This window comes from Pithys albifrons, chromosome 2 (genome assembly GCF_047495875.1).
Source record: "Pithys albifrons albifrons isolate INPA30051 chromosome 2, PitAlb_v1, whole genome shotgun sequence".
NCBI classification, from domain to species: Eukaryota; Metazoa; Chordata; class Aves; order Passeriformes; family Thamnophilidae; genus Pithys; species Pithys albifrons.
Window position 1 is genome coordinate 96071560 of NC_092459.1, and position 13098 is coordinate 96084657.

The 13098-nt window shown below is 35.9% G+C and overlaps 1 protein-coding gene across 1 annotated transcript in view; it reads right to left on the reverse strand.

Annotated features, from left to right (window-relative positions):
* USH2A (usherin) overlaps positions 1-13098 on the reverse strand; it is a 387863-nt gene that overhangs the window by 182765 nt on the left and 192000 nt on the right. Inside the window, exons 35-36 of the mRNA XM_071578650.1 lie at positions 8987-9134; positions 2350-2501 (exon numbers count right to left, since the gene is read on the reverse strand). Coding sequence (XP_071434751.1) covers positions 2350-2501; positions 8987-9134 — 300 coding nt within the window. The remainder of the gene's footprint in view (positions 1-2349; positions 2502-8986; positions 9135-13098) is intronic.

Sequence of the window (13098 nt, forward strand, 5' to 3'; positions counted from 1 at the left end):
ATAATAAACACAGACTCTGCTACCATATAGGTGACACCAAATCAAAGGATAGCAATATAGAACAAACACTGTCATCCATTTAACTTTTTTTTAAAAAGTACTAGCACATGCATAAGCTAAAAACTTGAAATCTAAGTTTAATAGCAGTGGGTTGAGATGAGAAATATTCAGTGTTGATCATTTCCATTTATTTACAAGACATTTACAAGGGTTCACACATTCCAAAACCAGCAGAATTTCACTTCTCCTGAACTTCTCTAAAGTCTCTATTAGAGGTTTGCTTTTTAGGCAAACCCCCTCAACTAGAACAGACAGAAAAGCAATATTGTGACTTTATTAGAAAGAGATTAAAATTTAGCTTTTCTTAATTTATATGTCAACAATTTGCATCTCACTTGAAAATAACCCATAGTCACAGGGAAAAAAAGTTAAACTACCTACAAAAACGCAAACAAAAACCATTACTGACAGCAAATTATATTAATCTCGTAACTGATTAAGATCTTCAGAGCCACCTTCAGAAACATAAACTGGAGCAATCCCATATTTAGCATTGTCACATAATGTTCATTGATCGATTAGAGCACATTAAAGCACAAGATCAGCAGCAAAAATAGCTGAAAGCATATCAGTTTACTGCTGGGAGATGTCTCACATACTATTTAAAGCAGAGGGAAAACATTAGGTTCCCCATTTTTTTTTTCTTTCTTAAGTGTTGGATTTAGTCTGCAACTGATATGAAAGTCTTTTTAAAAAATCAAATGAAGATCCAGTGTTTAACTTCCTGGCAGCACTTGGGTGAGCCTAAATAAAGATGTTGCACTTCAATTCCTGTGATTAGAGATGGATCACTGGCTTTGGAGAACAGTTTATGTACTGCTCATGGGATGCAGATGCGAATCAGCCACAGTAACCCTTAATTAGAATTGTTTCAAAAGTTCCAAGTCTGTAGTTCAGTGGAGATGTGAAAAAAACCCAACAAAACAAACAAACAAAAACATAAAGAAAACAAAACAAAACAAACAAAAAACAAAACACAAAAAAAAAAACAGTAAAAATATTTTTAAAACCCTAACTACTCCTATTCTGTTTTGCCCTTTGATGCCTATTCGATAGGACAGACGTACTGAAAACATACATATTTCGTCTGTATGCAAAGTTTGGTAAATACTTGTCTTAAACATCACTACTAGCACAACGGATTAGGGTTATTGCACATCAAATACCCTAAAACAAGGTTTGCTTTTGGGGTGTATGTGAAGTTATAAAAAATGTACAAGAAAAACTGGCAAAAGGCCATTCAAGCTTTCAAGAGTAAATACCCTCCAAAGTAAAGACAGCTATAAAATGTTGAATGGTTATAAAGCCTAGTTGTCTTCTACAGATAGACAAAGTTACCAGCAGTTGAAAGAAAGCAATCTTGGAAACAACGTTAAAAATGTGACTAACAAATTATGTCATAAAAACAAAACCTGGACGTTCTTTCCAGATAAAATATAGTGATATAAACTGTGATTGAAAAAAATAAAATAAACTCACAAAAAAACACCCGAATCTTCCTCATTTTTCTTCCTTTTAATCAAACTTAAAAGTGAACAAATAAAGCTTAATTAAACAAATTATTAAATTCCAGAATAAACACAGTCTTCTTTCTCAGTTGTGCTTGAAAGCAAAACCAAGCATAGTAGAGATTATTCCACTTATTCATCAGCTACAGTACTGTGAAACCATATTAGATTTATCAGTTCAGCTATATCTCTAAAAACCATTAAAAAAAATAAAAAAGCCTCAGAAGGCCTGGTTTTCACATGTCAAATGTAATATTCCTGTATTCTCAAATCCTGAAAAAATGGGGTGTTGCACTGTTAAAATATGTCCAGTATAATATTTTGATTACACATTGGCATTCAAAAGATTTATGAAAGATCATATTCTCCTGCTCCTGTTGCCACTTCTGGCTTCTGTGATTCTCAAATTAACTGTAGTCATTTTAGTCAGGCAGCTAGAAATTTGCTCATTACTGGAACAGTAACTCTTTCTTTATATACATCCTTATAAATCTGGTTAAAGCACATCTGCACCTTTCAAACATATTAACTCTATTTAATTTCAATAATGTGTGTTTCAGCCTCAGTTTTTGTCCTTCTTCACTGTACCTACGTTCTACTTTGGAATGGTGCCTAACAATGACCTATTGAATCTTTAGCAGCTCTTAAACAGGATTTTTTTTAAATGTCACATTTTGCCAGATGGGTTAGTACTGCCCAGAGTGAATCATCACCATTTATTCTGATATTCACTGTCATCTGACATTTATTACACTCCCAGAATGTAAATTAAGATACTCACCAATGGACCCAAGGCACAACCTTTTGCAGTACATGCCTGGACTCTGAAGGAATGAAGGCTCCAAGGAGCAAGTCCATAAGCATAACAACTTAGCTGTGATGAATTTTGCAGCAGAATACCATCCATATACAATCCATAGTTTGTAATAATACCTATAAAATATATGTGATAGCATTCAATACCTAAAAAGTCACAGAATTTACAAGAAAAGTAATGCTACAGACATCAAGGTGGTAGCAGTAGTAGTTTTTTGAACTGTTTACAGTTAAGCAGAGAGTGTTTTTAGCATGACTCTGCATGCAAAACTCAGAAAAAACACGTCTCCATCTCCACCTATTGAAAACCTCACAAGTGGTTTGCATCTTTTAAAACAATTACACTATTCAAAAGATTACCCTGTAACAACCTTGCTTCTGAATAGCAGCCAACATCACCCTGGAAGCAGGAAAACTCAGGCAATTCTGCTTCCCACATTATGCATAGAGCTATTTGAACTTCTTCATATGCTATGGCTTTTGAAACAAGAAAGACACACAAAACTATCACATCTTAACAGCTTTAGAATTAGGGGAAAAATCTACAATTTAATTGAAATGTGGAAGGACAACTCAGAGCAGAGCTAGAACCTCAATAAATCAATAACAAATAACTTTGTCACACAGAATACCTTATCTCAGATTTTTGGTACTTTGCCAACAAACTAGATACTTCATTAATTGTGGGTGGGATGCTTGGAAAACAATGTTACCCACTTTTCTGATTGAAACCACAAAATAGTAATGATTACTGTTTTCTTCTGAATAGGTTATAGAAAAAATCCTGAAGTAAATTATTCCTTACCTATTTCTAAACAGCAAAAACATATTTGCAAACTCAAACATTAGCAAGACTTTTAGGTAGAGGAAAGAGTGCTTCTTCTTGTATAACTAATAGTAACTCCAAAATTGCAAGTGATTGCTTATCTTATTTATAAGGAATGCTAAAATTCTTTTCTTCCAAGGTGCATGATAGGATAGATAGCATTAATCCTGTACAGAGTATACATACAGTGTTTTGAATTTAATGAACTAAAGACTGAATTTTACAGATTTGGACTTTGGAAATTGAGCTTGCAAAGGAGTCCTTTTTCTCAGGGTTCTTCTTCCATCTTTCCCAGTTTTGAATATTCTTCCTTTTTAAAAGCTATTTCAAAGTGAACTCTTAAGGTGAATAAAAGCAAAATTATAGCATTCATTTGAAGTGAGTTTAGTTCAGAGGATGCCTTCTAATCTTTCCATTATAAAAAACAAATTTTTGTTGTAAAAATGTAGCTCTGCTCACCATTCCTTCCCTTTAAACTGAATTTTTTGAAACTATATTGAGGAAGATTTGGTTTGAAACAGAAAAGATTTTCCCCTCTACTAAATGGAGAAATGCTTCATAAATAAAAGTGTACACACAACTGTTTCAGCTGAGCTTTGAAGAGTTCTACTTCAAAAGATTTATATGTTAAACCAATGCAAAGCTGAGTATGGTGAAGTGATTCACAGACTCTTCAATTCTTTTCTCTTCTAGAAAAACAAGAGGGTAAACTCAACTCAGACATCAGAGATGTGTGTGGGAGGAAGTCCTGGTAATGCTCACACTCTCAATCCTACCACATTTGACAGGTTTCCTAAGGAAAAATCCCAGTGGTCCTATGTTTAGTTCTTGTAAAGCAAGAGCATTAATGGTTGATATTTGCCCTACATTAAATAAATTAATTATATATATGCTTAAAAGTATTTTATGCATCTCAGAGTAAAAATGTGAATGCTGGTATTAATGATGTCTTTTACACAGGAAATACCCCAAACACTTAGATACTCTAAGCACCTGTACCAGCAGAACTAATCCTTTTAAAGTGTCATAGAATCATAGAATAGAAACATAGAATTTCCTGAGCTGGAAGGGACCAACAAAGATCATCAAAGTCCAACTCCCAGCCCTGCACAAGACCACTCCAAAAATCATTCCCTGAGAGCATTGTCCAAATGTTCCTTGAACTGTCAGGCTTGGTGCAGTGACCACTTCCCTGGGGAGCCTTCCAGTGCCCAACCACAGTCTGGGTGAGGAACATTTTCCTAATGTCCAGCCTAAACCTCCCCTGACACAGCTTCATGCCATTCCCTCAGGTTCTGTCACTGGTCGTCAGAGAGCATAGATCAGTGCCTGACAATCATTATTACCATTATTAAGTCATTTGATACTTATGGTAACAGCATGAAACAAAGAGACCATTTGATATTAATGTATCCCTACTGTAATGTATCCCTACTGTAATATATCCCCACTGTTACTCAGTATTGATTAACTGGACCATTGTTTTTAAGCATTCCTAAAGCCACAGGACTGTGCAGCATGGACACTCTGAGGAGCAGCTTGATGGGTAACACTGGGAGCTTTTGTTAGTTCTCACAGTACTGCTGGAGAGCAACCATCCCCAAAAAGCTAATCCATTATCTCTTGATTTTACTTCTGCATTTAGCTTGTGGGACATTGATGGATAAAACAACAGAATGAAAAGAAAGAAAAAAGTATATTTCAGAACAAAAGGGTTAATAGTCCAATTCTGAGGTAGGAAGCCATTTTTCTAAACTTTGGCAATAATTATTTTTGACCAGAATAAATAACTTTGCCTCTCTATTTCACCAGTATATGTTTCCAAAGCATACTGAGAAAAAGTTCAAAGTTGGCCCAAAGTTAATGAACTTAAGACTTGCTCGATATTCCTGAGGTTTACCACGTATAAAATATTGAAGAATACAGGACATTTTGGTGGATTTAAAAGGTTTCCTGAGCAACACGTGGTCACCATGAAAAGATGCACTTTCTTCATAATTATTAAGTCTAGGCATCTAGGTTAAATCTTAGTTTCACTGAAGACAAAATTTCTATTGACTATAATACAATTATGTTACACTTTTGAACAGAAATGCAAGAATGCAAATTAAACTTAAACTGAAGAAAGCTACACAGTCTTCCGTTTTTCTTCTTCCTCTTCTCTCTCCAGGTAAGGCCATATTACGTGTCAATGATATTCCAGACACTAGAGATGAAAAGAGGTTTTGAATCTAAAGTACTAGAAGCATTTTACTCTTAAGGTACGATCTGGGGGTCAAATCTTAAGCAAACATACTTTTACCTACATCAATTTCACTGACTACAAACACCAGCTGTCTTTCAAAAGCACAAGGATTTGCAGAAGCAAGTACTGGCTTAGTTCACTGAATAATTTTATAAATCAATTTTTACTATACCTAAACTTCCCATACAAATTCCACACAGCCTTGGAAGATACAGTCCAGATAAAGACGTGACTTTATCTATGACCTGTACACAAGAAAACTGAAGTTTTTGAGAACTGACCACCTAAGGAAAATTTTCAATGGTTGAAAGAGGTAAGGCCACTTTTTTGGTGAAGAACTTTAAAAGAGCAGATCTCAAATTACATGGCAGGACTATAACAGATGTGCTCTGAAGATTATGTGATTGTTTATTGAGGACACTAGAACAATTCAGGCTCAAAACAGAATATCTGATGCCACATCATTTCACAAGCCTCTCCATACCTTGCCCTCATCTAAACAGTCAGTATTGCTGGACTGTGATACTCGTGTCTGGATAACATGAGCCTAGACGGCCTCTTATCTCAAACCTTGACTCTCCTTAAGTGCCATCTTCATGTAGAAGACATGTAACCTTTAAACCTATTTGGCCTCAGGGGTAGGATATTAGTTCTCCTTAATTTTTTCTAATTTATGGCAAGCAACTGGACTCCATATACATGATGAGAGCCTAGTGAAGTCTGTGCTGTCCAAATCCCAGTCATCTTACACACCGATTCAAAGCTGATAAGCTTCCTCAGCCCGTGGAAACCACCAGTAACATCTGTCATGCAGTAGCAGAATAAAAGGGGGAGAGAAAGGAATGGCCCCAGAGACCTAGAAACTTCTGACTATGAGAATGTACCAGTAGAACCTGAAGTAAGAAAATTTGAGGAAAAGTGCCTTCTGCTGGTCGTTTCCATATTTCATCCCCTACACAGTTTTAAAATACTGACAACAGAGAGCGATTATAAATGATGTGACCACTAGGCAGCCCAAAAGATGTGCTGAGAGTGAACAAAAAAAAGTCACTAAACAGTCCCAAGATTTTCTGATTAAGCATCTCCTCATTGAAAAGTTTTAGCACTTGCTTATTGTTGGAGGTTTTTTTAATTCTTTTTATGAAATGAGAAAAAGGATGGAAATAAAAAATTTGAGCATGGGAAAATGTATTAATAGATATATAATAGAGCCATAGAATCATTTAGGTTGGAAAGGACCTATAAAATCACTGAGTCCAACTGTTAACTCAGCACTGCCAAGCCCTCCACTAATCCATGTCCCAAAGAGCCACATCTATACATCTTTTAAACACCTTCAGGGACAGTGACTCCCTGGGCAGCCTGTTGCAATGCTTGACAATCTTTTCTGTTAAGGAATCTTTCCTAATATACAATCTAAACCTCCTTGTCACAACTTGAGGCCACTTCCTCTTGTCCTATCACTTCTTACTTGGGAGAACAGACCAACTCCCATCTCACTACAACCTCCTTTCAGGTAGTCATAGAGAGCAATAAGGTCCCCCCTGAGCCTCCTTTTCTCCAAGCCAAACACTCCCAGCTCCCTCAGCTGCTCCTCACAAGACTTGTGCTCCAGCACCCTCATCAGCTTTGATGCCCTTTTCTCTGGACATGATCCAGCACCTCAGTGTCTTTCTTTCAGTGAGTGGCCTAGAGCTGGACACAGGTTTCAAGGTACAGCCTCACCAGTGCCAAGTACAGGAGGGCAATGACTTCCCTGTTCCTGGTGGCCACACCATTGCTGACACAGGCCAGGAAGCCACTGCCCTTCTTGGCCACCTGGGCACATGGCCCATGTTCAGCTGTCGACCAGCACCCTCAAGTCCTTTTTCTGGGGGGCAGCTTTCCAGGCACTCTGCCCAAACCCTCTAGTGCTGCCTGGGGTTGTTGTGACTCAAATGTAGGACCCGGCACTTGGCCTTGTTGAACTTCATACCATTGGCCTCGACCCATTGATCCAGCCTGTTCAGACCCCTCTGCAGGGCCTTCCTACCCTCCAGCAGATCAGCACTCCTGCCCAGCGGGGTGAGGTCTGTGAACTTGCTGAGGGTGCACTAACATCCTCAGTTGTTTCCTAACAACCTGTTTATTGTATTTAAAAGGAGAACCAAACTGCACATAGTAAATGCTGTATTAACAAGGTACAACGTCCAAATTTAGTAATGAATCTCAACTTTTACTTGTTTTAAAGGAAGTTGGTAAAAATTTATTAAACTCTAAGTCTTTATCCTATGCTGTTGATATATAGATATAGATTAGATATAGAGATAGAGATATACATATAGATATACTTATTTGATTAATTAAATGACTCTGTTTGGATTTTTTCAATAATGCAAGGATAACAGGATGAGGTCCTAAGCTGAACTACAAAAAAAGCATATTTCAGTGAAAATTATTCAGACTTTAGCCACTAAGCCACATACATGACCTTCCTCCCCTGCTTCCTCCCCTCCCATTCCTTACCCCTCTTGTTTCTCCTGCCTCCTTGCCTTTGCCACATATGTTGATGGGACTTTAGAATCAGTCTTGGGGTGTAAGAGAGTTAGTGGCTAGAAAGCAAAATCTTCCACAACCACTTGCATAGAAAGAATAATAAATTATCAAATATATTATTTAACAGATTACATACTATTATTTCTTACTAAAGTTACTGTAAAACCTCAGAGTATTATATATGTGTAGCTTTACAATCACCAGTTTTGGGAGGAATCATTTAAAGTGTGTTCAGAGAAGTTGTATAAGTAGGATGTGCTCCAGCATGACTAAAAGCAGGAAAATACTTGCAGGACAAAAATGAAATTCACGCAAAACCACTGGGAGAAACAATGACATTTATCAATATGATAAGACAACAAAGAGAAGTATTTCTGATACTTTAAATTTAGTGATTCATACATTGCATCCTCAGCAGTGATTTAAACTGTTACATGCATGAAAATAAAATCAGAGCAAATTCAAAGGTAAATGATACTGTGCAATCCCATTAGAAATGTAAGATTTGTCCAAAAGTTTTACAGATGGATATTTTATAATGGAAAACATTTCTAAACAAAAGAAAGTATATTGTTTAACTCTCACAGCATGGAAATGTACAACTTCGTGATGACTAGGCAGAACACAAATCTAATTATTACTACATATCAATTAATATAAAAGTAATTAATCAATTAATGTAAAAGAAATTAATGTTTTATTGGAGGGTGAAATTAACATCCTAGACAGATATTCTCCAGGAATGCCTATTCCTCGGCTCGGTTGTCCTGGAAAACATTAAACAATGAGATGCAGTACACAAGAACTATCAAAAGGGAGCACTTTTGAGCCGCTGAAACCCACAATCTCCCAGCTGCAGACAATGATACTATCTCAGGTATTTTATGTGCTAAAATGATCATTAAAAATTAAGCACCACATATAAGCTGCCATTTAGAATATTAATTTACCTTTACTAATCATCTTTTTAACTTGAGGCTAAAAGAGTTCACTTACCATTCGGATACTCAGGCTTAGTCCATGAGATGTTAAAGGAGTCAGATGAATATGACTGGGCTTTTGGAGCAGGAACACCTTCTGGTGTACTCTCATCTGTTATGGCTGTGCTGGCTTCACTTATTGAACATCCACCTCCAGTGCAAGCCTTGAAATATTAATCAAAACAAATAAACATAATTCAATGTAACACCGATAATTTTAGCAATGATGGGTTTTTTTGGCTGGCATTTTATTACTCATATATCTAAACTTAGTAAGTCTGTGATTTTCATAAAAGATACGTTTCTTAGCTTAGATTTGTTTACTTTTAAATAACACTGATGTATGATAACTCTTGATACTTAGTTTTTAGGTATAATATAGCTAAAATATTGTAATGTTTGACTTGCAGAATTTTCCATTTGAATGTGACTCATAATCAATTAGATTTCCAGTGCTTTTCCACCTGCAGTTAAAGATAATTATAGTACAATATATGTTTTTACAGTACAAAATTCTTCAGTAAAAGACTGACAAGCTCTCACAAGTTCCAGACACAGAATATACCGACCAACTTGCAAGGCCCTTAAAAAATTATCACAAGGAATATCCATAAGAAAAAAATGCCCTTCAGATAGTGTTGCACTTCACAACAGCAGGTGCAGTTTAAAACAGTGAAAAACCACTATTATAAACCAATATGTACCAGTTATTATTACACATTTATAGAAAATAAAGTAAAATAATTTGTATTTCAGTTACCAGAGAACAGGATATTAACCACACTATTTTTGTATTTTGCTTGGTTATGAAATAATACAATGTGCAAGAAAATATGCATATTGCCTCATAAAGCTTTTAAAGTTTTACATGTACACAGCTATGGTCTTTACATGTGTGGGTTTGCCTTAACTTGCACTAACAATGAAAAGAGACAGGAGTTCCTAGAGAACATAAAAAAACCCCACCAAAAATATATACTCTGTATTGGATTTAAAGATTTTTATCTTAGTTTATTGTTTTAATTTGGTTTTATTATTTAACGATAAAATAAATCAAAACCTGGATTCAATGAAGATTTAGATTCAGACATACACTGAATTAAAATTTATGGCACTCCCTGTATGTTCCAGAGTTGCCAATGTGTTGAAGTGGACACGTAGCCCACTTTGCATCATCAGCACACAAAGGAAAAACAACCTCACTGACCAGACCTCCAGCAATAAAATGTTTCTCTTAATCTAGTATAGCTTAGTTGAAATGTTTGCCTTCAATTTCTCATTTCCCACTGTTTCAAATCAGAGAGCAGTAAAAATAATTCCTGCCCCCCCCAAAAGTGCATACTGACACCATGGGTAAAATTAAGTACTGTTTGTAAATGAGGGGCTATTTTACACACAAAGATTGTTTTGATTTCACTGGAAATTGTACTCCCAACACAACTCAGGAATGACTCTCTGTGTTCAGTCTGAATTACCAAGTAAACATGAAAGAAAACTGGCAACCCCAGTTTTGGGAACATCCAAAAATGGCTTTTACTTTAAACATGATAGTGTTTAAAAAAAAGAAAAAAAAACCAACACCACCAAAACAAAATCAACAAAAATATCAAATTTAGAAAAAAAATAGTCATCTTAGATGGATGTCCAGGTAACTGCTAGCATTTTGATGGGGACAATATTTAACAAAATTATCCTTCTGGTAAAGGCAGAGTAATCTTTGAATTATTTTACTTCTACTGGCTTCATGAAGAAGCCAAAACCACCAGTTCTGGAAGGCCTCTTCCTCTCCATTCCTTACTGCCTTGCTAATTCCATTCCACTGGGCCTACTTCAGCAGTGAAGGGCTTTTTCATTTAAGGGCTTGCTAACAGCAGCCTTCCCATTCATTTACTTCTTGAATATCATGCAGCTCAATTTTTGTATCCCTGAAATTTATTGGGACATTAAGTTTCTGGCTCTTCTAATGAAAATCGGTGAAAGACAGCTTATCTGCATTTTAAATAGTTGGATTTTAGATCAGTGTTTCCAAATGGACTGGACATCACTGGGGCTCTGGCAATCACATCCAGTGATGCTCAAAGCCATGAAATCCGACCCTACATTGAGTCCCATTGTGTCATTGCAAACTTCGCTGAGAAAGAGATTTCAGGTAAATTTTGCAAAAATACTAGAGGAATTGGACAGCCAAAGGACAGACACAAACCACCCAAAATGACATGACACAGCAGTGCTTCACCTCGCACCTGAGCTGACTTACCCACCCAACACAGCCATGGGGAGGGATCAGCTGAACAGTTACATCACAAAGCCGCTCAACTCATACAAATAGGTGGGACACTTTAGCTCCTAAAGGCAGCCTTTCAGCTTTCCATTTGTTTTCAGACTGGCCTGGCTCACCACCATCCAGCTTAGAGCAGGAACAGAACAAAAACTAGTTCCTTTACACTAGCCCTTAAGTCTTGGCTGATGTTTGCAAAGAAGCATTAGATTTGTTCACGAAACCTGTTGCACTCCTTTATGAATACAATTTCTACATAATAAATGGCAGTAATCAATTCTGAAAATGGGTAAGAGCATACAAAGATAAATGTTTTGTTAGCTTTATTTAATGTACTTACCTTAACCTGCTATTAAAATTGAGTTAAATTATATTTGAAATACTAAAGATTTCAATCTTTTCCAGGTGTGTATTCCTGATTTGTGGTTTTGGGGTTGGGTTTTGCAGTGTTTTGTTTGGTTTTTTTTTTCCTTTCATAAAGTATGCAAGTAACATTTGGCCACATTTAAGCTTCATAACTCATAAATCTGTAATGCTACATTTTTCTCAAACTAGTCTACAAAATTCTATGTACAATGGATCCAAATGTTTTAAGAAAGTTATTACACCTCAAAGATACTGGGCTTTCCATGAACTTTTAGACTTGTCATTTTCCAAGCAGCAAGGACATTTAGATCTTCTAACCCACCTATCAGAGACCATTGCATTTTTTCCAGGTAGATCTGGTTATGTTTGTCACTAGAAGAAATTATCTTTCTTACTTTCTGGTTACAACTGATTAAATGCAAATATTAGGGGCAGGGGGTGGGGTGGGGAGATAAAAAAAAAAAGAAGAAATGAGAAAAAGTATAGCTATCAAATATTCCTAAAAATTTATTTAGTACTTCTTGGAAAGCTTTGCACATTGATGAAGGAAAAGCAACATCCACATAACACCTCCTCCCATATCCCAAGGCAGAGCCACCAAAAGAAGCAGGTCCAGTTTCTCTCCAGATTGTAGCTGTTAATTCTTCCCTGATCCCCTCTCCTTGTACCCCCATGCACAGAAGCCACTCAAGAGCAGAGAAGAGCTGAAGGCACAGTGAAGGACAGCACAAATTCTTTTGATAATTCTGCTTGATTATAAAAGCATAAAATGCTTGTTGAAGTACTGCCTTAGTTTTGGACATGGTGCTATTTTATATGCTATACAATTTGCTATGCTGAAATATCTAGGCACAAATTAATTAATTTTAACATGAATCTAAGCTTTAATTAGACTGAGTATCCTTGTTTTTTCAGGTTAAAGTCAGGTCCTTATCATTACCTGAAGGTAGTTTATTTTCTGTGGTATAATATTTAGAACATTCAAGAGCATGTTAAGAAAAAATGAATGCATACCCAGTCTACATAAATGTAAATTTATTCATAATCAAGAGCAGAATATTTTTCTATGGCATTTATCAAAGCAAATATCCTTATATAGGTATTGTTATAAAATGAACAGTGTGCTTAAAACAAGAGACAATCCTCTGCTTTTATTCACATATTTTCAGGTTTGTAAGTGAGCTGAAGCTGTTCTATTTCAACACAGAATAAAACAAATGATAAAGAAATGAAATAAAAACACTAATATCTTTTAAAATGTTTTGAATAAACAAACTGCTACTTTACACTGAACTCTTCCTCTCTGCTATTTCCTTCTACATACAGATTTTATGATCAAAGAACAAATTAACATGGTACAATATTCAAAAGGTTAGTATTTTTAAATACATTCAATGCTTTCTTTTAAGTTGGGTCCAGGAGACATTTTTAAAGCATTTCATGTATTTCAGGCCACTTCTTTATTACATACACATTTTGGAGAG